At 50.2% G+C, this 27,850-nt stretch overlaps 1 protein-coding gene across 7 annotated transcripts; it reads right to left on the reverse strand.

Moving 5' to 3' along the window:
• ODAD1 (outer dynein arm docking complex subunit 1) lies at positions 1–27,647 on the reverse strand. Of its 7 annotated transcripts, none has more exons than XM_070771389.1 (16): positions 27,578–27,647; positions 26,626–26,682; positions 26,191–26,283; positions 24,883–24,982; positions 24,537–24,726; positions 13,714–13,836; positions 13,308–13,421; positions 9,939–10,006; positions 4,519–4,706; positions 4,169–4,303; positions 3,735–3,817; positions 3,174–3,639; positions 1,929–2,095; positions 1,725–1,828; positions 1,098–1,176; positions 1–968 (listed from the first exon to the last, which is right to left on the reverse strand). In XM_070771389.1, the coding sequence occupies exons 3-16, from the start codon at positions 26,258–26,260 to the stop codon at positions 459–461; spliced, it is 2,397 nt and encodes a 798-aa protein (XP_070627490.1). In that variant the 5' UTR covers positions 26,261–26,283; positions 26,626–26,682; positions 27,578–27,647; the 3' UTR covers positions 1–458. The 7 variants fall into 7 exon arrangements, with proteins under 7 accessions (XP_070627490.1, XP_070627491.1, XP_070627494.1 ...); XM_070771390.1 differs by lacking the exon at positions 27,578–27,647 and adding an exon at positions 27,170–27,537; XM_070771393.1 differs by lacking the exon at positions 27,578–27,647 and having other exon boundaries at positions 1,932–2,095; positions 26,626–26,873.
• Between the last annotated feature and the right edge of the window lie 203 nt (positions 27,648–27,850).

Raw genomic sequence — 27,850 nt, forward strand, 5'->3', positions numbered from 1 at the left:
TAAAAGTCAGACTCTGGCCTTTATTTCCTATGGTCACAGCTCACGCCAACCCTGACACCTTGGCCCCTATTCCTCCCCCACTAGTCAGTACTGAGGACTCTTGAGGGGAACAAGGAACTACAGGGGCTGGGACATGAGATGCAAGGAGGGCCTGGGAGATGGAGGTGAGGAGAGGGAGTTAGAAACGGGGAAGCTGAAACAGGAGGGGAAGGGGTCATCAGAGAGGTCAGAGCAGAGATGAGAACGCAGACATGGGGACAAGACTGGGACACACTGAATGGGAAACCCAGAAACAGGAAATCCGGCAACTGAAAGGGAAGGGTGCGCCAGAAACAGAGAGGGAGACCGGGAGGCTGATGAGGGAGGGCTAATAGAAGAGATACGGAAACACAGGGAAGGGAATCAGAGACGCCGAGAAGGCCCTGCGAGGAGCCGGGGCCCGGCTGGGGCTGGGTGCCCTAGTAGTTGCTCTGGGAGTCCTTGCTGGTGCTGGAGGCCTGGCCGGTGCTGGAGGCAGGGCCGGGGCTGGAGGCAGGGCCGGGGCTGGACCCGAGGCCTCCACTCGATTCTGACCCAGGGCCTTTGCTTGCCTCAAAGCTGTCGTGGTCTCTGCTGGACCCCACGTATCCAGTGGACCCCAGGTAGCTGCTAGAGTTGGGGGATCGGAAGGTCACGCGGCCCGGGATGGAGCCTCGACTGGACATCAGTCCCCCTGTGGTGGCACTGGAGTCCCCGAAGGTCACGTGGCCCACGTTGGAGCTGGTGGCGCGGCCTCCGCTGGACACCAGGATGCCGCTGGTCCTGTGGCTCATGATGGACCCAGGAACTTGACTGGGCCGCTGGGTCACCAGGCGCGAGCTGGAGCTGACCTTCTGGGTGCTGGAGGTCATGCTCGGGGTGCTCTCCACCTTGATGCTCTCGACCAGCTCCTTCAGGTGCTGCTCCTTTGGCTGCTCCCGGGCCTCCAGCTGCCGGGGAAGTGAGTTAGGGCCCCTGGGGGAGGCCGCGCCCACCGGCGCCCTCGCCCCCGCCCCGCCGGGATCCCGGCCCCGCCCCCGCCACGTCCCGCCCCGCCCCCTGCCGACGCCCATCCTCACCGCCTTCATTACAGAGCTCAGCAGCTCCTCCTTGCTCAGAGGATAGTCGTCTTTGGCCTCAAAACCTGGGGGGTCCTCCCTGAAGTGAGGGAAAAGGCAGGAAGGGACTCTAAGTCTCTACCTTCGAAAGTTCGATGGCTCCTCATTGCAAGGTCCCGAGACCCTCAGCCACGCGCCGGGGTCAGAGCGTCTTTTCCCTGTCTGGTCCATCCAGGGCCCCATCGTCCATACTGTCCCTGGAGACCCTACTCTTCCTGGCTCCCCCGAAGCACCCGCTTCATATTCTACCACCCCCCACCCTTTAGTTCAAGGAAGTGATAATGTCAGTCACTCAGTCGCCATGGACTCTTTGCGACCCCCTGGACTGTAGCCTGCCAAGCTCCTTTCTCCATGGGATTTTCCAGGCAAGAATACTGCAGTGGGTTGCCATTCCCTTCTCCAGGGGATATTCCCAACCCAAGGATCGAACCTGAGTCTCCTGCATTGCAGGCAGATTCTTTACTATCTGAGCCACTGGGGAAGCCCCCCTAGTCCAGGGGATCCCCCCAAGAACGGCCCCTTCCCACATCTCGCCTCCATCCCCAGGGCACGTCCTCCCCAGCCGCTCCCTCTGGCCCTCTGGCTCACAGGTTGTCTGGCGGCTGAGGTGGGGCCACCTTCTTAGGAAAATCCTCGGAGCTCTGGCCCAGCACCATGAGGGCAGCGTTGAACATGCTGGTGGAGGTGTAGTTCTGGAGGGTGGAGAAGTCGGCTGTCTGTTCAGGTCCGTCTTCAAGGCCCCGGCCCCCGCACCGCCCCCCCCCCCCCCCACCTCCATGCCCTCTGCACCACAACCTGCGTTTCCAGGAAGGCCTGCACGGTCAGGAGCTGCACCAGTCGCTTCTCGATGAGGCTCAGAAAAAGGCTGATGTCCCGGTCTCTCATGTGGGTCTTGATCCCGAGGAGGTCATTGATAAGGGTGCTGTCACACTGGGCCCTGGTGAAGAGGTGCTGGATGTCTGGGGTCAGAGGGGACAGGTGGTTATGGACCCAGTGTCCAAGGAGTGCCAGCTCTCTCCTCCTCAAGGCCCTGCTGCCCTGGCTGAGGAGACGCCAAACAAGGCTTAAAGATGGCAAGGGACTTGTCCAAGTTCAGACTGCCAGGGGAGGAGGGTTGGCGGGCATCTCGGGGTGCCTGGCCCCCAGGCGCCACATGACAGAGGACAAAAAGCAAGGGAGGGGCTTCCCTGGTGGCGTAGTGGTAAAGAATCTGCCTGCCGATGCAGGGGACAGGGGCTCAATCCATGATCCAGCAAGATCCCACATGCCATGGAACAAAGACCCAGGGCCACAACTATTGAGCCTGTGCTCTACAGCCAGGGAGCTGCAAGTACTGAGGCCACGTGCCCTACGCTTGTGCTCCGCAACAAGAGAAGCCACCGCAATGAGACGCCTGAGCACCACAACCCCAGGAGCAAAACCTCAGCCTGGCATCCATTTAGGATTTGAGGCTCTTCAGCTTCCACCCACGCCCCCTTCCATTCCCCTCTCTGCACAAAGAACCTACCTTCCTTGAACACATCTCCAAGCCTGGACCCCACCTGCTGGGAGCATTCCCCCCCTCCAGGTTTTTGCTTACTCATCCTTTGAAATCAGCCTCAAGCATCATTGCTCCCAGGAGACCTCCCCTGTGACCCGACAGAGCCAGTGTCATGGGTTCTGCTGCTGGCACTTGAAATTCTTGCTGGTTTTTCAAGAAGGGGCCCCACTTTTCACTGAGCACTGGGCCCCCCAAATTCTGCATTCCATGCTGACTTAAAGGCATCCTCTCGTTCCTGCAGTCCCCAGGGTATCCTCTATCCCAGCCCCTGGGTTACGAGTATCCGAAGCCAGTCTCTTATCCCGCCCCCCAACCCGCCCAGTCCTCATCACCTAGCACAGGGCTTTGCGCTGTGGCAAACAGGGTCTACCAAGACTTGAGCTCCTACTGTGCAGCAGACTTCCTGCTTGCTCCCCGTCACCACTGCCACCTCTCCCTGTCTCTCTCCATCTGTCATCCCACCAATCTCATGCCAACCCCACGAAGTAGGCACTTACGGGGGGCTCCAACAGAGGATACCACACACCAAAGTTCACAGATAGGGGAGCTGGGATTCAGACCCAGCTGAATCCCAGCAGCCTGACTCTTGTCCCTCTGCACTGGAAGGAGGAATAGATGCTGCTGCAGGATGGACAGATGGATGGATGCAGAATGGATGGATGGATATGGGACAGACAAGGGACAAGGGAATGCACAAAGTGGTCCTCGGAATGTCTGTCCGTGGCCAACTCTGGCAGGGCTCCCCGCCTGCTCATCACAGCCTCCCAGAAGAAGAAGCCGGGCCTGGGGCTCACTGGTCTTGAGCTTCTCCAGCTGCTCGCGAAAATTGTGGTAGCGGGCCTCCAGGTCGTCGGCCTCCGAGTGCACATCGTCCACGCGCTGCTGCAGCTCTGCCCGCTGCTGCTCCTGCTGCGCTCGCCGGTCCTCCTCGCTGCGGCGCCCGCTCACCAAGGCCTCCTGCATCTGCGGGGGTAGGGGCGCAACGCTGGGCCCAGCTCCGGAGGGGACACAAGGCGGCCAGAGGAGTCAGGGATGGGGAGGGGGCGGGTCTCGCCCACCTCCTTGATCTCCTCCTGCAAGTGCTCCAGCTCCGAGTTCTGCTCATTGATGAAGTTGAACTCCGCGAAGTTCCGCTCCTCCACTGGGGGCCAGTGGGGAAAGGCAGGGTCCGGAGAGACAAGAGACACGCACGCAGAGACAAACACAGGAGGAAGGGGTCAGAAGGCCCGAGATGGGGGAAGGAGGGAGATTGGGAAAGACGGGGAGGAGGAGCGTGGCAGAGGCAGGGCGGATGGTAAGAGCCCAGTAGAGCGGAGCCTGATCGCTGGGTCCTCCAGCGAGGGTGGAAGACCCATCCCCCCCCCCCCCCCCCCCCCCCCCCCCGCCCAGGCCCAAAGCGGTGGCCCTCGGTGACCGAGACAGAGCACAGCCTGCACTGGATTCTGGGGGCCTGGGGCCGCGAGCCTGCCCCTCTCCACCCCCAGGTACTCACACTCCAGATACTTTTCCACCAGCAAGTCCGGGTCGCTCTCCCCGGTCATCTGGGACAGTTTATTCAGGGCGTCCTCGTAGCGCAGCACCAGCTTCTCCTGGGAGGTCTTCCGGAGGCCTTCGGCCACCTCCCGGGCTGGGGGGCGAGGGGACAATGAGGTCGCCGTCGGGGCAGCCACCAGTGGCTGCTGTGGCCTGAGCCGGGAGGCCAGTGGGGAGAGGGCGGCCCCGCAGTCGCGCAGACCCCGCCCCTCCGCGCCCCGCCCCTGGAGGCCCCGCCCCACGCTGAGACCAGGGGCCGGCGGGCCCGCCCATCCCGCTGCCCAACATGCTGGAGGCCCCGGGCCTCACCTCGCTGCTCGCGCTTCTCCACGATGGCGGAATCCGGCTGCCGGTCGCCGTTCTTGAGCTTGAGGAAGTGGTGCAGCTGCTCCAAGTGTGCGATCTGCCGCTGCAAGATCTGCACCTCCGTCTCGTTCTGGGCCACCTCCTTCTCAGCTCTCTCCCGCAGCATGCCTAACTTGGCCTTCGCCTCTTCCCTGGGAGGGATGGGGGGTGGTTAGACCAGGGTCAGGGAGACAGGAGGTTGGATTTGGGGTCAACCTGGGTTTGGAGGGTGAATGGGGCAGGGTTAGCTATCAGGCTGGGGTCTCAGGGATGGGGGAGGTCAGCCTGGAGTCACAGAGATGGACAGAGCCAGCCTGGGGTCACAGGATGCATGGGATCAGCCTGGGGTCCCAGGGATGGGGCAGAATCAGGTTGTCACAAAAGGCAGAGAACTGTCTAGGTTCCTAGTGGTGGGTCAGGATGGGGTTACGGGGCAGTAGGGGGTGGAGGAGGAGGAGGTGGGTAGGCCATGTAAGTGACTGATGGTCTTGCCCACTGAGGGGGCACCGCTGCATTGCCTGCCCGGGGCATCGGGGAAGCCTGGCCATTATTATGTGGCTGTGGAACAGGAGGCAAGAGGCAATGATGGCACAGTTAGAGATGATACTCAGACTCCAAAAGGTGGACCCAGGTGATAAGGTAACTGTGCTGGAGTTTGGGGTGAGGGTGGGTACTGTGGTTGGAAAGATAAGACGCTTGGAGCCTGCAGGGCCTCACGTGGACAGGCACGTGCCATCACCAGCCCTTGAGTGTTCACCCTGTTAGGATGCTGGGGACACCTGCTGACTGAAACTCCCCCGGCCTGCTCAGCTGGAGGTGAAGCTTTTAACAGTAGTGCAGCCAACTGTGAACTCAGAGTGCCCCAAGCCTACGTCACAGGTCATAGGATCAAAGGTCAGAGGGTCATTAGGTGGGGAGACCAGCAGCTCAGTCTTCTCAGGTCCCACAAACCAGTCTAGTTCCCCTTTCCACGCTTTTGCCAACCTCAGTTGCCTCGACTCAGGGCACAAGCTTCTGGCTCTACTCAAATTCTGCTGAGTCCTCCTTGGTGGGAGCCCTCTCCTGGGCTCCCAGGCCCAGCCCGCAGAGACCCCTCTAGGAGCCCCTCAGGGATCAGGACTCACCGTTCTTTCTGTGTCTTGGGCCCCAGGCCCACTGAAGGGCCAGGAAGAGGGAACCCAACTTCCCAAGAGCCAGGCCCTGCAGGATATGTACTAAAGCAGCCCACAGGGGTCCATGAGGAAGATCCCATTATTATTGCCATGTCACAATAGAGGAAACGGAGGTTCAGAGAGGGTAAGTGGCCTGCCCAGGTCACCCAGCTAGGAAGCGCTGGTCCGACAAGAAGTGTTGATCCTGACACCTGTCCCTTGCCTTCTAGCTGAAACCACCCTTCCTTGCACCCAGCTGGGCTGCCCACTGCAGACAACTGGACAAGTGCTGGCAGGGGCCAGATGCTTCTGATGCAAAGACAGGCCAACAGAGCATCACCGGTGGGGCTTGGCAGAAAGCATGAGGCAGGCCAGTCAGATTCTCTCCTCGGAATTCACACTGGGAGATGCTAAGAAGGGGACAGCAGGAAGCCAAAGCTAAAAGGATGTATAGAGAGAAGCCACAAGAAGTCATGTTATGAAGGCCAAGTTAGGAAGAAGCCAGAGCTATGTGTGAACAGAAGCCATGAGTTGAGGCTCTGAAGAGGTCATGGCAGACCACAGGTAACAAACGACAGCATCAGCCATAAAAGGACTTCCCTGGTGGCTCAGCGGTCAAGATTCCACGTGTCCACTGCAGAGGACGCAGGTTTGATCCATGGTCAGTGAACTGAGATCCCACATGCCATGCAATGTGACCAAAAAGTAAAAATAAATGAGTGTTTTAAAGAAGTATAATTTAAACAACAAACAGACAAAAAGAATCAGCCCTAAAAATGCAGGAAGTTCTGAGAGATGCTACAACGTGGGTGAACCTTTGAAAGCATTACACTGAGTGAAAGGAGCCAGACACAGAAGGACACGTCATATCATTCCATTTACATGAAACATAAAGATACACTTAGGGACAGGTAGATGTACAGGTAAATCGTCCAGATGACAAGGAGACTGGTTGCCAGGGGGCTGGAGAAGAGGGGACTAGAGAATGACTGCCTACTGGGCACAGATCTCCTTTTGGGGTATTGGAAACAGAAATGATGGTGCACAGCATTACGAATGTACTAAATGCCTCCGAAAGGTGCACTTTAAAATGGTGAATTGTATGTGCATCTTAACTCAAAGCAAGGGAGGAAGAAGGAAAGAAAGAAAGCAAAAAGAGAGAGAAGGAACAAAAAAAGAAAGATTATAGAAACCTTAAGGTAGATTTGGGCTAGAGCCAATGTCTCATGGAGTCACAAACCATAATCAGCAGAAGTCGTGGGGTAGAAACAAGATACTGAATAGAAGCTAAGAAACCCCTTGCAGTAAGAGAACAGTGCTGAAGCTTAGAAAGTAGAGATGGGATAGGAGAGAGAGAGGGTGGAGCCCCCAAGAGCCCAGAGGCAGAGAGTGACGCCCATCAGCTGAGCAGCCGGGACTTCAGGGTTCCATACAACATGACCCTTTACCTGAAGGTGTCTTGAGAGAATCTCTGTCTCTTTCAACCAATATTGATAAATATCATAGCAAACACCCTCTTCCAACAACACAAGAGAAGACTCTACACATGGACATCACCAGATGGTAAACACCGAAATCAGACTGATTATATGCTTCGCAGCCAAAGATGGAGAAGCTCTATACAATCAGCAAAAACAAGACCAGGAGCTGACTGTGGCTCAGATCATGAACTCCTTATTGCCAAATTCAGACTGAAATTGAAGAAAGTGGGGAAAACCACTAGACCATTCAGGTATGACCTAAATCAAATCCCTTATGATTATACAGTGGAAGTGAGAAATGGATTAAAGGGACTAGATCTGATAGACAAGAGTGCCTGATGAACTATGGACTGAGGTTCGTGACACTGTACAGGAGACAGGGATCAAGACCATCCCCATGGAAAAGAAATCCAAAAAGCAAAATGGCTGTCTGAGGAGGCCTTACAAATAGCTGTGAAAAGAAGAGAAGCGAAAAGCAAAGGAGAAAAGGAAAGATATAAGCATCTGAATGCAGAGTTCCAAAGAATAGCAAGGAGAGATAAGAAAGCCTTCCTCAGCAATCAATGCAAAGAAATAGAGGAAAACAATAGAATGGGAAAAACTAGAGATCTCTTCAAGAAAATTAGAGATACCAAGGGAACATTTCATGCAAAGATGGGCTCGATAAAGGACAGAAATGGTATGGACTTAATAAAAGATATTAAGAAGAGGTGGCAAGAATACACAGAAGAACTACAAAAAAGATCTTCACGACCCAGATAATCACGATGGTATGATCACTCTCCTAGAGCCAGACATCCTGGAATTTGAAGTCAAGTGGGCCTTAGAAACCATCACTACGAACAAAGCTAGTGGAGGTGATGGAATTCCAGTGGAGCTCTTTCAAATCCTGAAAGATGATGCTGTGAAAGTGCTGCACTCAATATGTCAGCAAATTTGGAAAACTCAGCAGTGGCCACAGGACTGGAAAAGGTCAGTTTTCATTCCAATCCCAAAGAAAGGCAATGCCAAAGAATGCTCAAACGACCGCACAATTGCACTCATCTCACATGCTAGTAAAGTAATGCTCAAAATTCTCCAAGCCAGGCCTCAGCAATATGTGAACCATGAACTTCCAGATGTTCAAGCTGGTTTTAGAAAAGGCAGAGGAACCAGAGATCAAATTTCCAACATCTGCTGGATCATCGAAAAAGCAAGAAAGTTCCAGAAAAACATCTATTCCTGCTTTATTGACTATGCCAAAGCCTTTGACTGTGTGGATCACAATAAACTATGGAAAATTCTGAAAGAGATGGGAATACCAAACCACCTGACCTGCCTCTTGAGAAACCTGTATGCAGGTCAGGAAGCAACAGTTAGAACTGGACATGGAACAACAGACTGGTTCCAAATAGGAAAAGGAGTACGTCAAGGCTGTATATTGTCACCCTGCTTATTAAACTTATATGCAGAGTACATCATGAGAAACGCTGGGCTGGAAGAGGCACAAGCTGGAATCAAGATTGCTGGGAGAAATATCAATAAACTCAGATATGCAGATGACACCACCCTTATGGCAGAAAGTGAAGAAGAACCAAAAAGCCTCTTGATGAAAGTGAAAGAGGAGAGTGAAAAAATTGGCTTAAAGCTCAACGTTCAGAAAACGAAGATCATGGCATCCGGCCTCATCACTTCATGGCAAATAGATGGGGAAACAGTGGAAACAGTGTCAGACTTTATTTGGGGGGGGCTCCAAAATCGCTGCAGATGGTGATTGCAGCCATGAAATTAAAAGACACTTACTCCTTGGAAGGAAAGTTATGACCAACCTAGATAGCACATTAAAAAGCAGAGACATTACTTTGCCAACAAAGGTCCGTCTAGTCAAGGCTCTGGTTTTTCCAGTGGTCATGTATGGATGTGAGAGTTGGACTGTGAAGAAAGCTGAGTGCAGAATTGATGCTTTTGAAATGCGGTGTTGGAGAAGACTCTTGAGAGTCCCTTGGACTGCAAGGAGATCCATCCAGTCCATCCTAAAGGAGATCAGTCCTGGGTGTTCATTGGAAGGACTGACGTTGAAGCTGAAACTCCAATCCTTTGGCCACCTGCTGCGAAGAGTTGACTCATTTGAAAAGACCCTGATGCTGGGAAAGATTGGGGGCAGGAGGAGAAGGGGACAACAGAGGGTGAGATGGTTGGATGGCACCACTGACTCGATGGACATGAGTTTGGGTAAACTCTGGGAGTTGGTGATGGACAGGGAGGCCTGGCGTGCTGCAGTCCATGGTGTTGCAAAGAGTCGGACAGGACTGAGTGACTGAACTGAACTGAACCAACGCTTCCTACGTTCCTGGCCCCTGCATCCTGAGCTTACTTAAATCTGTTTATATATTATTTATTTATTTGTTTATTGGTAGCACCACGGGGCTTTTGGGATCTCAGTTCCCCAACCAGGAATTGAATCCAGGGCCTTGGCAATGAAAGCCTGGAATCCTAATCACTGGGCCACTGAGAACTCCCCTTAAGTTTCTCTACATCCCTATGTGCTATGTGCCATGAAAAGACAGGGGCCAAAAGGTTAATTCATACACCCAAGAAGAAGGACCTTGCCCAAGGAGTGGAAAATTGGTGGAGGAGGGGCAAGAAAGGGGCATCTTATGAAAAAGTTGGGGGCGGGGTTCTGACAATCCGTTTCATGAGGTGGGAATCTTCCTAGCACTTTGTTAAGAAAATGCATGGACTGAGTCATCTAGGACGCCTACCGGGGCCCTACCTGACGGTGTAGGCGGAAGTGGAGGAGACCATGAGGTTCCTGACAGAGTCCTTCAGGAGCTGGATCTCCTGCCAAGAGAACAAGACCGAGGCCACTTCTGACACCCTCGCCACTGGAGGGCTTTCCTTTGAGCCTGTATCTCCCAATAAGAAGTGGGTTTCCTGTGTCTTAGAAATGTGGTCCTTCCTAGTTAGTGGCAATCCATGAAAGGGTTTTCAAGAAGGTTCCAAGGGAGAGGAAAGCCAGACTGATGACCAGGAATGCAGTGAAATACCCAATTCAGGATACTCCTAAGAGTGCTGACCTAACTTTGAGGTAGAGTCAAAAAATTGTGTGAATTTCAAAATTGTGACCACACTAATCTGTTTCCTAGTTCTGTGGAAGTGTCTGTGCAGAGTTATGGGTAAAAAGGGTTCTTTCAGGAGAAAGAAAGGAAGAAATTACATGTATATATTTTTACACGTATAGTGTATATGTATGTACTAATGTGTATAAACACATATATATCTATGTTGCATGCATCCTCAGTCGTGTCCAACTCTTTGCAACCCCATGGACTGTAGCCTACCAGGTTCCTCTGGCCATGGGATTTCCCAGGAGTGGAATACTGGAGTGGGTTGCCACTTCCTATTCCAGGGGATCTTCCTGAAGCAGGGATTGAACCCACGTCTCTTGCACCTCCTGCACTGGCAGGCAGATTCTTTACCACTAGCGCCACCTGGGAAGCCCCTATATATGTATGTGCACACATGCACACACACACACACCCTTTTGCAACAAGAAACCCAGGCTAGAGAACCAGAAACTACGGAGGCTGAGTGGGAATGGATAGAAGAAATGATGAGGAAATGACTAAACCTTTGGAGTAGTTTTTTAAATTTATTTATTCATTTCGCTATGCCAGGTCTTAGTTGCGGGACTTGGGATCTTCAGTCTTTGTTGCTGCATGTGGGATCTAGTTCCCTGACCAGGGATGGAACACCGGCACCCGCATTGCAAATGCGGAGTCTTAGCCACTGGACCAGGGAAGTCCCTGGGATAGTTTTGATTTGGGAACCCATCAATGGTTTACGTGTTCACAAAGAAAATTCAATCAACAAGAATAGGGGACAGAACTAAAACCAAATATGAAGAGAAGCAAATGAACCTAACTATATTTCAAAGAACAGAACCACAAAGAAGACCAAGAAAAAATAGGAACTAATCCTAGTTACTTCTGAATAAGGTGTAGATGGATGGATGGATGGATAGAGGATAAAACAATAAGCAAATGAATTGTGATCTCTCAGGTTCAAGGGTTGTTAGTACAGTTGTAACAATTCCAAACCTCTCTTGGGCATTTCGTAGGGTTGAACGTAAGTACGTATAACAGTGCTATCGGCAGCTGGAGTTCCCACTGTGGGGGAAACAGAGATAAAATGGGGAGTGTTCAGGAATCAGGCAGTGGTGCTGGGGTCAGAATGAGAGACACCAATGCAAACTCGGGATTTTAAAATGTGTGTGTGTTTCCTAGCTCTCTCCAGAGAAAGGGCCTCAGGTCAGTGACACCCCAATGGCAGTGAGGACTCCTAGAGCCTATATTTTGGTTTCTCAGCACCTACTTCCCACTGGGAAGAACCAGGACTCTGGAGAAACACCAACTCGAGAGTTAAGGCAGAACAAGTACAAGAAAGTCTGGACTATCTTCTTGTGCCAGAAAATAAGGAAGTCCTGTGGTGGGGGGGACGATGGGCTTGTCAAAAAAGCCAGCTCAAAGGCACTCCCACCAGAGAAGTCTGGGACAGTTTGAGCATCACAATAAGTAATGCACACTATGGATTATAAGTCATAGATAAAGTAAGAATACACGAATGCTTACTGACAATCCACAAATATACTTAAGAAGTTCTTCCTTAAGTAAAATGCCATTTTCTAAATGAAGAAGAAATGATAGAGAGTTTAAAAAAAAATCACTCTTTGGTAGCCATTACAGTAATAATTGGACTTCTCAGGTGGCTCAGTGGTAAACATTTCACCTGCCAATGCAGGAGACCCTGGTTTGATCCCTGGGTCAGGAAGATTCCCCTGGAGAAGGAAATGGCAACCCAGTATTCTTGCCTGGAGAATCCCATGGACTGATGGGCCTGGCAGGCAACAATCCACGGGATTGCAAAGAGTTGGACACAATGCATGCATGCACAGTAATAATTATCCAGGCAAAAATCATCATTATGAGAGGCTAGAGTGGAAATGTGTTGGGAAACAGGATATTTACGGTTTCAAAGAATCTCCCTGGACCCATTCATTATAAAGAGGGAAACTCTCTATTGGAGAAACCGGCTGACCAAGCGATCAAGGTCAACATCACTAGTTACGGGACAAACTGACGTTACGTGCTCCTGGTGTAATGCCCACAAATGACACACCTCAGTGATATTTCACCTAAAATGCACGACTTGAATCTAATCATGGAGAAAGATCAGATAAGCCCACAGTGAGGGATGTCCCACAGCACAGCTGGGCTGGGTACTTCCAAAATGTCAAAGTCATGGAGACAAAGAAGTGCTAAGACACTGTTCTAGATGAAGGGAGCCAGGACAACCAAACGCACTGTGGGATCTTGGCCAAGAGCCTGCAGCAGGATAATTAAATTAACTATCACGGGATGCTGTTGGCATAATCATGAACTTTAAATATGGACTATTGAGAACTGTAACGATGTTCAAGCTCCTGACTTGGGCAAGGGCACTTTGCTTATGTAAGAAAATGGTCTCATGCTTAGGAAATAAGCACTGACGTTCTTAATGACGTTCTGTAATGTCTACATCGAGCTCTCAAATCGTGACAATGTTATTTTCAGTAAAAAAACAATTACCCGGAGACAGAAAGACAGACAGAGCAAAATGACAAATTACCAATCTTGGTGAAGGATTGATAGTTCTTTGTACTATTTCTGCATCTTTTTCTGCAGATTTGCAATTATTTCAAAGTAAAACTTAGAGAGAGGGGAAGAGAAAAAAAAGGAAGGGAGGGAGGCAGAGGGAGGAAGGGAGCGTTCTTCAAAGAACCTCTAAGCTTATTGAGAAACGTGTGGAATGTAAATGGTCTGGCTGAAGCCTTTGTTGCCCGCCCACCCCGCCACCACCCCTCCCCCCCAACCCCGTGACGACACTCAAAAGTGACATCTCTGCTTCCATCTGAGGCAGTTGTCTTTGTTGGAACATTTTCAGGTCTCCATTCCCTCCAGACTCAAGTAAATCCATGGTTCTGGGTGGTTCTGCACTTGAGGCGGGAGGGTTGGAGAAGATAGGGTGACTCTTGCATCCCCACCCTCCTCGCGGGCTGAGCCGCGGGCTGAGCCACGGGCTCCTGGGCTTCAGGGCCACTGACCTTCTGGAGCTTGCGGTCCACATTCAGATAGCGGTTCCTCTCGATCCGCAGGAGATCTAGCTCCTCCCTCAAGGTCGCGTTCTGAGCCAGCTGGATGTCAAAGCGACAGATGACCTGGGGTGGGAGAGGGTGCTGAGAGCCTGTCTGACACCTGGCCTGCCTCCATTCTCCGCTTTCAGCAGAGGAGAGGGCACTTGCCAGACTGGGGGCCCGTTCCCAATTTGGGGACCCTGAGAGCGTCGCCAAGGACCCAAGGATCAGCCTCCTTCCCAGGGAGGACCCTCCATCCCTCCGGGATCGTGTCTCCTGACCTGGTCCACCATTTCCAAAACTTGACTCCCATGCTCAGGTCTTCCCGTAAACCCCAGAGCTCGGGCCTGGGGACAGCCAAGGGGCGGACCCTCACCTTGTCCAACTGGTTTTCGAGACTCTTGATCCTTCGCTGGCTCTTGACCTTGTCATGCTGGACGCATCCTGGAGACCTGGCATTCTTGCTGTGGGCAGAGTTCCGGCTCTCCCATTCCTGGATCTGGGGAAAGAGGGTGGTACCTGTTGGCTGAGGAGATGTGGGAGAGATGGAGGGAGGGAGGGAGGAGGTGAGTGGGAGGGTGAGTGACTTAGGGCGGTTGACAGGAGCAGTCCTTGTGTGCCTGGCCATCAGCTGGACCTGCTTCTGAGATCAGTACCCAACTTTCCATGTGGGTCTGGCTTCCAACCGTAAGAAGCCGCCCTGCTGGCCACATGACCCAGGTCTAGACAATTCTTTTTTTTTTTTAAATAATCTTTAAATTGTATTTATTTTTGGCTGTGCTGAGTCTTCATTGCCACGCAGGCTTTTGTCTAGTTGCGGGGAGCAGGCTTCTCCTTGCAGTGGCCTCTCTGCTTGCAGAGCACGGGCTCTAGGGTTCGCAGGCTTCGGTAGCTGCACCTCATAGGCTCCAGAGCGTGGGCTTGGTAGTCGTGGCGCACAGGTTTAGTTGCTCTGCAGCACGTGGGATCTTCCCAGATCAGGGATCAAACCCGTGTCTCCTGCATTGGCAGGCGGATTCTTTACCACTGAGCCACCAGGGAAGCCCCAAGCTAATCCATTTAGGGATGGATGTGTGCCCCAAACTGAGCCAGCCTGAATTCTTTCTGGTATTTTGGGAGAAACATGTGATCTGGGTGGATGAGACACCACTCACAGTGAACAAAGTGGAGACAAGAGTCTGAGAGTGAGATAGACTGGGACCTGGGGCCCTTTGCTGCAAATGCTTGCCCCTGGACAGACATCTCCTCAAGTATAACCTTTAAAATTGTATAATTTTTTTTTTAAGAGAAAAAAAAAATAGATGAAGGCAAAGATCAGCGTGATGCTTCTACATACAAAGGAATGCCAAAGGTTTCCGGTAGACCAGCAGAACACAGGCAAGAGACACAGAAGAGATTCTCAAGGCTTCCAAAGGAACCAGTCCTGCTCACATCCTGATCATGGACTCCTGGCCTCCAGAGCTGTGTGACAATGAATTTCTGTCGTGTAAGCCACCCTAAGAAATGCATGCATGCACCAAGGCACCCCCAGAGTGTTGCAGCAAACTCAAAGGGGCAACCATAGGGATATTTTAAAATTTGAGGGAGACACATGGACATTAGTCAGACACCACATGAACTGGGAGCTCAAGGTCGTTGCCAGGTTCAACAGGATGTGGCGCTACATTCCTTTGGATGACACATCTTTTTGAAAAAACAAGAATCAAAACTCCAAAATGGTGCCATTGAGAGAAATTGGGCAAAGCATACAAGGACTTCTCTGCTTGTGAATCTATCATTATCTCAGTAAAATTTCAGTTTAGAAAAAGAACGCAAGTGCTGCACAGAAATCAGTATGGAATGAGTGGTGAGTCCAAGCTAACCAAGATCTGAAAAGTTGTACAGTGCCCCAAAGGCAGAAACATCCCACAGGTAATCGTGGTTTTAAAGAACTAAACACGATTTTCTTCAACTTATGTATATATATATATTTTTTTTTTTTCCAAGTGGTTTCTGGTTGTTAGGATGCAAACCCTTACTGGGTTGTTCAGCCAAGCCGCTGTAATAGAGTTGTTAGCAGTGTGATACTGGGGGTCCTCAGACAGTGCTTGAGAGCTCACAGTTACATTTTCAGGAAGTACATGAGTTCAATTGCTGGTAGCTTGAAATTGACTATACTAGTTTCCCAGTTCTGCAGAAAAATTACATTCTTCAGTGTTCACAGGAGATTAGTTCCAGGACTCCTCTCAGATACCAAAATCCAAGGATGCTCAAGTCTCTTATATGAAGTGATGTAGTAGGGACCTTCCTGGTGGTCCAGTGGTTACAACTCTGCACTTCCAATGCAGAGGTCCAGAGTTCGCTCCCTGAGTGGGGAAGATCCCCTGGAGAAGGAAATGGCAACTCACTCCAGTATTCTTGCCTGGGAAATCCCATGGACAAAGGAGCCATGTGAGCTACAGTCCACGGGGTTGCTAAGAGTCAGAAACGACTGAGTGGCTGAGCACACACACATATATTATGTCATTATAAAAATATACCAATTTATTTATTCATTCAAATATTAATGGACATTTGGGTTAATCTGGAGCTAGATGATATGAATAATGCATCTATCAACATTTTTTCACGAATCCTGGTTCCAGGGTATATACACAGAAGTGCCATTATTGGGTGGGAGGATGGGTTACTGACAAATCTAAACCAGTTTCTTTGCATTGATCGCTGAGGAAGGCTTTCTTATCTCTTCTTGCTATTCTTTGGAACTCTGCATTCAGATGGGTATATCTTTCCTTTGCTCCTTTGCTTTTCACTTCTCTTCTATTCACAGCTATTTGTGAGTCCTCCCCAGACAGCCATTTTCCTTTTTTGCATTTCTTTTCCATGGGGATGGTCTTGATCCCTGTCTCCTGTACAATGTCACGAACCTCAGTCCATAGTTCATCAGGCACTCTATCTATCAGATCTAGGCCCTTAAATCTATTTCTCACTTCCACTGTATAATCATAAGGGATTTGATTTAGGTCATACCTGAATGGTCTAGTGGTTTTCCCTATTTTCTTCAATTTAAGTCTGAGTTTGGTAATAAGGAGTTCATGATCTGAGCCACAGTCAGCTCCTGGTCTTGTTTTTGTTGACTGTATAGAGCTTCTCCATCTTTGGCTGCAAAGAATATAATCAATCTGATTTCGGTGTTGACCATCTGGTGATGTCCATGTATAGAGTCTTCTCTTGTGTTGTTGGAAGAGGGTGTTTGTTATGACCAGTGCATTTTCTTGGCAAAACTCTATTAGTCTTTGCCCTGCTTCATTCTGTATTCCAAGGACAAATTTGCCTGTTACTCCAGGTATTTCTTGACTTCCTACTTTTGCATTCAAGTTCCCAATAATGAAAAGGAGATATTTTTTGGGTGTTAGTTCTAAAAAGTCTTGTAGGTCTTCATAGAACCGTTCAACTTCAGCTTCTTCAGTGTTACTGGTTGGGGCATAGACTTGGATTACTGTGATATTGAATGGTTTGCCTTGGAAACGAACAGAGATCATTCTGTCGTTTTTGAGATTGCATCCAAGTACTGCATTTCAGACTCTTTTGTTGACCATGATGGCTAGTCCATTTCTTCTGAGGGATTCCTGCTCGCAGTAGTAGATATAATGGTCATCTGAGTTAAATTCACCCATTCCAGTTCATTTGAGTTTGCTGATTCCTAGAATGTCGACATTCACTCTTGCCATCTCTTGTTTGACCACTTCTAATTTGCCTTGATTCATGGACCTGACATTCCAGGTTCCTATGCAATATTGCTCTTTATAGCATCGGACCTTGCTTCTATCACCAGTCACATCCACAGCTGGGTATTCTTTTTGCTTTGGCTCCATCCCTTCGTTCTTTCTGGAGTTATTTCTCCACTGATCTCCAGTAGCATATTGGGCACCTACTGACCTGGGGAGTTCCTTTTTCAGTATCCTATCATTTTGCCTTTTCATACTGTTCATGGGGTTCTCAAGGCAAGAATACTGAAGTAGTTTGCCATTCCCTTCTCCAGTGGACCACATTCTGTCAGATCTCTCCACCATGATCCACCTGTCTTGGGTTGCCCCACAGGCATGGCTTAATTTCATTGAGTCAGACAAGGTTATGGTCCTAGTGTGATTAGATTGACTAGACTAGACTAGAGATCTCTTTAAGAAAATTAGAGATACCAAGGGAACACTTCATGCAAAGATGGGTTCGATAAAGGACAGAAATGGTATGGACCTAACAGAAGCAGAAGATATTAAGAAGAGGTGGCAAGAATACACAGAAGAACTGTACAAAAAAGATCTTCATGACCCAGATAATCACGATGGTGTGATCACTCACCTAGTGCCAGACATCCTGGAATGTGAAGTCAAGTGGGCCTTAGAAAGCATCACTACAAACAAAGCTAGTGGAGGTGATGGAATTCCAGTGGAGCTATTTCAAATCCTGAAAGATGATGCTGTGAAAGTGCTGCACTCAATATGCCAGCAAATTTGGAAAACTCAGCAGTGGCCACAGGACTGGAAAAGGTCAGTTTTCATTCGAATCCCAAAGAAAGGCAATGCCAAAGAATGCTCAAACAACCGCACAATTGCACTCATCTCACACGCTAGTAAAGTAATGCTCAAAATTCTCCAAGCCAGGCTTCAGCAATACGTGAACCGTGAACTTCCTGATGTTAAAGCTGGTTTTAGAAAAGGCAGAGGAGCCAGAGATCAAATTGCCAACATCCGCTGGATCATCGAAAAAGCAAGAGAGTTCCAGAAAAACATCTATTCCTGCTTTATTGACTATTCCAAAGCCTTTGACTGTGTGGATCACAACAAACTGTGGGAAATTCTGAAAGAGATGGGAATACCAGAACACCTGACCTGCCTCTTGAGAAACCTGTATGCAGGTCAGGAAGCAACAGTTAGAACTGGACATGGAACAACAGACTGGTTCCAAATAGGAAAAGGAGTACGTCAAGGCTGTATATTGTCACCCTGCTTATTTAACTTATATGCAGAGTACATCATGAGAAACGCTGGGCTGGAAGAGGCACAAGCTGGAATCAAGATTGCCGGGAGAAATATCAATAACCTCAGATATGCAGATGACACCACCCTTATGGCAGAAAGTGAAGAGGAACTAAAAAGCCTCTTGATGAAGGTGAAAGTGGAGAGTGAAAAAGTTGGCTTAAAGCTCAACATTCAGAAAACAAAGATCATGGCATCCGGTCCCATCACTTCATGGCAAATAGATGGGGAAACAGTGGAAACAGTGTCAGACTTTATTTTGGGGGGCTCCAAAATCACTGCAGATTTGAAATTAAATTTAATTTGAAATTTAATTTCATGACTGCAGCCATGAAATTAAAAGACGCTTACTCCTTGGAAGGAAAGTTATGACCAACCTAGACAGCATATTCAAAAGCAGAGACATTACTTTGCCAACAAAGGTCCATCTAGTCAAGGCTATGGTTTTTCCAGTGGTCATGTATGGATGTGAGAGTTGGACTGTGAAGAAGGCTGAGCGCCAAAGAATTGATGCTTTTGAACTGTGGTGTTGGAGAAGACTCTTGAGAGTCCCTTGGACTGCAAGGAGATCCAGCCAGTCCATTCTGAAGGAGATCAGCCTTGGTATTTCTTTGGAAGTTGCTAAGTCGATTCAGTCATGTCCGACTCTGTGCGATCCCATAGACGGCAGCCCACCAGGCTCCCTCGTCCCTGGGATTCTCCAGGCAAGAACACTGGAGTGGGTTGCCACTTCCTTCTCCAATGCATGAAAGTGAAAAGTGAAAGTGAAGCCACTCAGTCATGTCCGACTCTTTGCAACCCCATGGACTGCAGCCTACCAGGCTCCTCCACCCATGGGATTTTCCAGGCAAGAGTGTTGGAATGGGGTGCCATTGCCTTCTCTGGAAGGAATGATGCTAAAGCTGAAACTCCAGTACTTTGGCCACCTCATGCGAAGAGCTGACTCATTGGAAAAGACTCTGATGCTGGGAGGGATTGGGGGCAGGAGGAGAAGGGGAGGACAGAGGATGAGATGGCTGGATGGCATCACTGACTCGATGGACGTGAGTCTCAGTGAACTCCAGGAGTTGGTGATGGACAGGGAGGCCTGGCAGGCTGTGATTCATGGGGTCGCAAAGAGTCGGACATGACTGAGCGACTGAACTTAACTGAACTGAAACCAGTTTCTACTGGGGGATGACTTTGGTTTACTTCCTTCTAACACCATTTCCATGGAAACATACTGGGTTTAAGGTAAATACAGAATGCCAGCTGTGGTTCCCAGGCAACAATGTTTACTATAAAGGTGGCCCCTGATTGTGAACTATGTCGGACTGGAAGGACTGTGAGTGGACTTGTAGACACCGGAGGCTTATGTGATCATGAATGAATAGAAAACTGGTTTCCTTGTGGGGTATTTCTTATAACGTAGTATGTTCCTGGTGGGGTCATACAAGCTGCTCTGATAATTGGTTACAAGTGGTGGCTCGTGTTGAATATAAAAAACATCCCCATGCCAGGGTGGGCAACACCCACCCATATGGTATCGTCCAACTGAAGATGCTGAGCAGTAGCCCCTGAATGCTCAAGGAAGATGCACTGGATGCTGTCGTGCAAAGATGCTGCTGCGTCCTGCCCTCTGTCCTTCTGCAGTTAAGTGAACCTGGTGCCAGGTGACAGCCTGTTGGATCCTATGAGTGTCATGGTCAGGTGGAGCCCAAGCCTGCTTCCGGTGACCATCCGTGTGGAGTGGATGCAACCCCAGCTCACAGGGTATGTTTCTCTTCAAATTTAATAGATAATGGGGGAAAAAACTTTTCAGAATATACATGACAATTTAGACTCCCTCTAGGTGGTGGGCTCTTATGAACCAGCAATTCTTTAAGAGTTCCCACTGTTCCTTCTCTCCCTGGCACTTGGCGTATTTGGACACTCGCTTTTGAAAATCTGGTGAGTGTGTAATGATACCTTTTTATGACTTTTCTCTCTCTTTTTTGGGGCTGTGCTGGGTCTTTGTTCCTGTCTGCAGGCTTTCTCAAGTTGCAGAGAATTGGGGCTACTCTCTATTTGCCGTGTGAGGGCTTCTCATTGAGTGCTTCGCTGGTTGCAGAGCACAGGCCTTAGGTCAGTGGGCTTCAGTAGCTGCGGCACAAAGGCTTAGTTGCCCTAGGGCATGGGGGATCTTCCTGGACCAGGAATCAAACCCATGTCTCCTGTATTGGCAGGTGGATTCTTTACCACTGAGCCACCAAGAAAGCCCTATGGCCTTTTCTTTTTATTTTTAAAATTTTTCCTTTTTGGCCTCTCTGCATGACATGCAGGATCTTAGTTCCCTGACCAGGCATTGAACCTGTGTCCCCTGCAGTGGAAGCATGGCGTCTTAGCCACTGGATTGCCAGGGAATTCCCACACTGTTCTTTTAAGTAAATCTTAGTCATCTTGTTCACTTCACTTCTCTATAAATCTTAGAATCTGTCCATTTCATCCATTAAAAATAAAAAACTTTTAGTGTTTTGATTGGAATTACATGACTTTTATTAATCAGTTTGGAGATCTGACATTTTACAACACTAACTCTTCCAATCCATGAACATGGTATACTTCCACATTTATTAAATTCTTCTTTGGGATTTCCCTGGTGGTCCAGTGGTTAAGACTGCTCTCCCACTGCAGGGGGTGTAGGTTCGCTCCCCGGTTGGGAATCCTGCATGCCGTGCAGAGCGGCCAAAAAAAAAAAAAAAGATGACTCAAATATTAAATTCTTCTTTTGTTGTTGTTCAGTCACTAAGCTGTGTCCAACTCACTTTGACCCCATAGACTGCACCAGGCTCCCCTGTCCTTCCCTATCTCCTGGAGCTTGCTCAAATTCATGTCCATTGAGTTGGTGATGCCATCTAACCATCTCATCCTCTGCTGCCCCCTTCTCCTTTTGCCTTCAATCTTTCCCAGCATCAGGGAAATCTTCCCCAGCATTCTTTAATATTCCTCAATACACTTTTACAATTTATTCTATAGGGGTCTTGCATACTTTTGTTAGATTTCTTCCCAGGTACTTCCTTTGGCTATTATAAATGTGTCTTTTTTTTTCTTTAATTGCCTAATAGTTACTGCTAATATAGAGAAATATCATTAACCTTTGTTTCCAGCCACAATGCTAAAATACCTTGTTAAATATAAGTTAGTTTTAGATTCTTTTGGACCTTCAATGTACACAAATAGATCACCAACAAATACTGACCATTTCATTTCTTCTGATTTTTAAATTGTTTTATTTTTCTTTTCCTTCCCATACTGGGCTGGACAGGAATTCCAGTACAATGTCAAACAGAAGTGATGCTAGCTAACACCCTTATATTGTTACTGATCTCAAGGAGAATTTTTTTATGTTTTGCTATCAAATATAATGTTTGCTGTAGATGTTTTATAGTTGCCCTTCATCAAATTTGGGGAATTCCCTTTTATTCTTGGATTGCTAAGAGTTTAACATGAACGGATGCTGAATTTTATCATATACATATATATATACACATAGATTGTTGCTATGAACTGGTACAATCCAAGGATTGTCTGTCATCAGTTTCTGATGTGATAGGTTCAGAAAATGGGAGTAAGCATTTAGAAGCTATTCTTGGGTGCTGCTGAATTCATGCAACAAGTCACATAAGCCACCCCCAACACCCCACACTCTCCTGCCCAGATATCCACATCCAAATTTCTAGAACTTGTGACTATGTCACTTGAAGAGGCAAAAAGGACTTTACAGATGTGATAAAGCCAAGGATGTTGAGATGACTCAAGGTTAATCTCCTGAATTGTCTGGATGAGCTCAACATGATAACAAAGGTCGTTACAAGTGAAAGAGGGAAGCAGGAGAGTCAGAATCAGAGGAGAAGAGATGACAAAGGCATCAGAGTGATGCAGCTTGAGAAAGATCGACTGGTCATTGCTGGCTAAGAAGATACAGAAAGGAGTCATAAGGACGTCCCTGGCGGTCCAGGGGTTAGGAATCTGCCCGCCAATGCAGGGGAACACAGGTTCGACCTCTGGTTGGAGAGCTAAGATCCCACATGCCACTGGGCAGCTAATCCTGTGCCCACAATTACTGAAGCCCACATACCCTAGCCATGCTCCACAGCAAGAGAAGCCATGGCAAGGGAAAGCCCATACACTGTAACTAGAGAGTAGCCCCTGATTGCTGCAACCAGAGAAGGCCCGAGAGCAGCAATGAAGACTCGGCACTATCAAAATAAATCATTTTGAGAATAAAAAATTTTTAAAAGAAAGGAGCGATAAACCAAGGAATGCAGGCAGCTTCTAAAAGCAGGAAATGGAGTCTCCCCTGAAGGGTCTTAAAGGAACACAGCCTGCTAACACCTTGATTTTAGCCCAGTGAAACTCATTTTGGATTTCTGTCCTCCAGCACTGCAGGATAATTAATTGGTATTACTTTAAGTCAGTTCAGTTCAGTCGCTCAGTCATGTCTGACTCTTTGCAACCCCATGAACCGCAGCATGCCAAGCCTCCCTGCCCATCACCAACTCCCAGAGTCCACCCAAACCCATGTCCATTGAGTCGGTGATGCCATCCAACCATCTCATCCTCTGTCGTCCCCTTCTCCTCCTGCCCTCAATCTTTCCCAGCATCAGGGTCTTTTCAAATGAGCCAGCTCTTCGCATCAGGTGGTTAAAGGATTGGAGTTTCAGCTTCAACATCAATCCTTCCAATGAACACCCAGGACTCATCTGCTTTAGGATGGACTGGTTGGATTTCTTTGCAGTCCAAGGGACTCTCAAGAGTCTTCTCCAACACCACAGTTCAAAAGCATCAATTCGGCGCTCAGCTTTCTTCGCAGTCCAACTCTCACATCCATACATGACCACTGGAAAAACCAGAGCCTTGACTAGACGGACCTTTGTTGGCAAAGTAATGTCTCTGCTTTTGAATATGCTATCTAGGTTGGTCATAACTTTCCTTCCAAGGAGTAAGCTTCTTTTCATTTCATGGCTGCAATCACCATCTGCAGTGATTTTAGAGCCCAAAAAAAATAAAGCCAGCCACTGTTTCCCCATCTATTTCCCATGAAGTGATGGGAACGGATGCCATGATCTTAGTTTTCTGAATGTTGAGTTTTAAGCCAGCTTTTTCACTCTCCTCTTTCACTTTCATCAAGAGGTTCTTTAGTTCTCAAGTCACTTTAAGTCAAGTGAGTGGTAATTTGTTACAGCAGCAATAGCAAACTAATACAGCCCATCAAGATAACTAACTTTCAATCTCCTATTTGTGATCCAGTAGTGTGCAAGAAATCTTTTGGTCTCGGCAAGCAACTTTTTTTTTTAAGATTTTTTTGATGTGGACCATTTTTAAAATCTTTATTAAATTTGTTATAATATTGTTTCTGTTTTATGTTTTGTTTTTTGGGCCCAAGGCATGTGGGATCTCAGCTCCCCCACCAGGGACTGAACCAGGACTCCCCAGCATTGGAAGGCAAAGTCTTAACTATTGGACCTCTAGGGAAGTCCTTTGGCAAGCAACTTTCTAAAATGAAGAGTAGAATTGAAATTAGAATGGAAAAAAAAGAAAGAAAATATAACGGATCCCATGTGGAGAAGAGTATTATTTGGGGAAACTTTGTTTCTGATATGTTTGCTTGTGTGTGTGTGTTTACATCCATATGCATCTCTTTGTAAATGAACAGTGTCACAGTGAGTCCTGGTCCTAAAAACTGAAAAGAACACTAGCCTAGAAAAGTCACACATTTCCAGGGTCAAACAACAGGATCTTGAAGCCAACAGGATGAAAAGTCGGTCTAGACTCTGCTGCATTACCCACATTCTCTTTTTGCAGATGAAGAAACTAGGGCCCGGAGAGAAGAAGACTTGCCCACGGTCACACAGCTCTGATGCGCCTGGACCAGAATTTTGTTATAATGCAGGATGCACTGACTCCAGAAGGTGACTCTTTCCCTCTTAACCGCCTTTTTGAAGGCATGGGGCTGTGCTAAGCAGTAAAGACTCATAATTCCTATGGGAGCCTGAACACAAACTCCCTTGAGAGGACGCTTTCAATAACTTTCAATAACCCCATTGAAATGACCCCATTTCGATGCTTTCAATAACCCCACTTTTCAGATGAGGAAGGTGAGGCTCAAAGAGGTTATGACACTTGCCCCCGAGTAGGACCCACCGAGTCTGGCCCCAGGACCCACCTCTCTGTCCAGGGCTTGGTTCTGCGCCTGCAGCTCCTTGACCTCGGCCTGCACCCGGACCTGGCACTTGAGCAGGTGACCCATGCTCTCCAGCCTCTCGCTGTCCCGCAGCCGCCTGACCTGGCTCTGGGCAATGCTGATCTGCACCCGCAGTTTGTGTCGCACCCCCTCCAGGCGCTGGATCTCCTCACTGCCCAGGCAGGGAGAGGGAGGGGAAGCCAGAAGGGGCAGAGCTCAGCATCACTGAAGTCCAGACACACTGAGCCTGCCCTCCCCTCTCAGACCCAGGAATGCAACCCCCACCTCCTTAACAGCCCCCTCCCCAGCTCCAGGGACCCAGGCTCACAGCTGCTTGTTGATGCGCTGATGAACTTCTTTGCTGTAGGCTCGCCTTTCATCTTCCATCACTTTGCATTGTCGCTGCAGTCGGCTCAGCTCCCAGTCCACTGAGGCGTGGGACCAGGCAAGGGATTCATGGGAATCCAGCCCCTCCCTCTCCAAACCCCAGGAATTCTGGCTCCCTTAGAGGCTCACCAACTGCAGCTGAACTGCAGACCCAGTCCCCCTCACCACTCTAGGGCTGCGTCTCAGTTCCTGTCTCTCTCAAGCTTCCTCATCCCTGCATACTGCCTGTACCCTAAGCTGACCTCCGCATTTCCCCCGCCCCAAACCCACTTCTATCCAGGGTTTGGGCACGCCTCTGTTTCCCCACTAGAGGGCACTCCAGGGAAGCCTCACAGTCCTCAGGGAGCAGAAGCACAGGACCTAGAACTTGGGAAAGCTGGGGACATGTGCCAAGTCCCCGGGGGCGGGGGGGGGGGGACACTTTTCTTGTTACATCCCTCCTGTTCAACCCCACCACCACCCTTCCTCAGCCCCACCCTCCCGCCTCCTCACTCTCAGCCCATCCCCTTGGCTCAGGCCTCACCCTCCCTTGCCTGGACCATCACCCCAGCCTCCTCCCCAACCTCCTGGCTCCCTTCACAGCTCCAGAGGGTCTTTCCATGCCTAGAGTGGTCACAGACCTCCCTGTGCTCCAGCACCTCCAAAGCTGCAGTTCCACAGCCTGGGGTTCCAGGCCCCACAAACCCGACCCTACCCACCTCTCTGGTCCCATCCACTAGCTCCCCATCCCCCACGGCATAGTTCTCAACCAGGATCAATTCTGTCCCCTTACGGCCATTTGGCAGTGTCTGAAGACATGTTTGATTGCCACAGGGGAGGGGAGGGTCGGGAGGGTACTACTGGCATGCAGTGGGTAGAAGCCAGGGGAGCACTGCGCATCCTCCAGCACACAGAACCCTCCCCCTAATATCCAAGAATGATCTGACACCTGACCCCAAGGGTCAACGATATGGAGGTAAAGAAACCTTGCTCTAGTCACATCCTGTTCTCTCTGCAGAAACACTCTTCCCTTCCTTCTCCTGTTGGTAATTCCTGGGAGACGTTCCGGGCCTCACTCAGACTTCTGCAGGAAGTCTTCCTGGCCATCCCACTCCCTCAGGCCCGGCTCCACCTTCATTCTGGAGCAAGTGTGTAGCCACTAGAGGGCGCTCCTGAAAACCCTCCCGGTCCCCAGGGCCCCGCTGCACAGGACCTGAAACATGGGAAAACCGAGGAAAAGAATGAATAAAATAAAGAAAGCAGGAATTACCCATTCCCTCCAGGAAGGCCTCACTTCCATCCTCGGAGCGAGTGCTCCCAGCCGAGAGTCCAAAAGGCATCTTGGCCAAAGAGGGTGAGGCTTCTGTAGGGGCGACACAGGACCCCTTCAGACGGCGAGGAGAGGGCGAGGAGGGTGGGCAATGAACAGCGAGGTACTAGGCACTGGAAGAGGGTGACCCCAGAACTGGCCTCTCTTTGAGTCTCAATTCCTCCAGTGAGTCAGAGCGGGGCACCTGTCAGATCTCTTCCCACGCCCCTCCCAACCTCCCACCTCTCACATTCTGTCTTGCGTCACGGCTCTGACTCTGGGACGGGGTCCTCTAGACCCTCGGTATCTCCGAGGTGGGGCTGTTTGGGGAGGAGGCAGCACAGAGGCAGGGGAAACCCCCGCCCCGGTCGGCTGAGAGCGAGGCCCGGTCCCTACCTGCTGGAGTGCCTGACCTGTCCTGGGTACTCCAATCTCACTGTTGTGGTCTGGTTACTGGGGAGATAAGAGGCCAATGAAGGTCTGAGGACAGCAGCCGGGGAGGGACCAAGGCCACAGAAGAAAGCCGTGGGAGGGGATGCTGGGGAGGAGGGGCCGAGGAGGCCTCGACGAAGCCTTCAGAGAGGTCAGGTGCTAAGAACAGATGAGTTAGGGGAGCACTACAAGGGGCGGGGCTGAGGGAATCCTGCGAGGGGCGGGGCTGGGAGGGCCTGTGAGGGCTGAACTGTAAGCCTTGTGAAGGGCGGGACTGTAGGCCGGGCGAGGGGCGGAGCTGTGGAGGACTAGGATGGGCGGGGCTGAAAGGGCCTTTGAGGAGAGGAGAATGTGTGAGCCTGAGGCGCGGCGCTTCGGGGCTAGCGAGGGAAGGGCAGAGCTGCAAAGACTGGAGAGGGCTAGGGCTGCGGGACCTGACGAAGGCAGAGACACAGATAACCGTCCTGAGCAGGACTTCGGAGCTTTGAAAGGGGAGGGGCAAGAATACCTGTAAAGGGCGGGGCTGCGGGCCCTGTGAGGGGTGGGGCTTCGGGGGGTGGCGAGGGGTGTGGCTGGAAGAACACGTGAGAGACCTGGCGGGAGGGCGCTGAAGGACGCAGGTTCCCAAGACTTGTAGGGGGTGCTGAGGCTAACCGCCGAGATGATCTGTGTGGGGAGCACGAGGTTGTGAGGGGTAGGCTGTGTGTCTCCAGGAGGGAGAGGCAGTAGCTGGAAGAGCCTGTGGAGGCAGGGCTGGGAGGGGAACGTCTGGAAGGCTTTGGAACTGTGCCGAAGTCCTTCGGGATGGGGCGCGAGAGATGCGTGTATTAAGCTGATTAAAACCACGTTATTTTGAGGCTTCATTAGCAGGCAGGCGGTGCCGATGCCGGGAGTTGTGAGGGAGAGGAGCGCTTACCACCGCCTCAAGTCCTCGAAGCCGCTCACTACGCATGCGCGGCCAACGGCCTCGGGAGAGACTGCCAAAACCTCAGCTGCCAGAGCTGTCCGCGCTCTGAGAGGCGGAAGTGGGCGGGGCCTAGGGCGCTCCGTGCCGCCCCTGCCTTCCGGTCACGCCCTCCCGGGCACGCCCCCGAGCTCCGCAGGGCACGCCCCCTCCTTTGACGGCCGCCTGCTGTCCACGTGGGCCTTCGCAGAGCCTGCTGTCTGTGGGCGCCGCTCCTTGCAGGCT

The sequence above is a fragment of the Bos indicus genome, chromosome 18 (assembly GCF_029378745.1).
Source record: "Bos indicus isolate NIAB-ARS_2022 breed Sahiwal x Tharparkar chromosome 18, NIAB-ARS_B.indTharparkar_mat_pri_1.0, whole genome shotgun sequence".
In the NCBI taxonomy this organism is placed as follows: Eukaryota; Metazoa; Chordata; class Mammalia; order Artiodactyla; family Bovidae; genus Bos; species Bos indicus.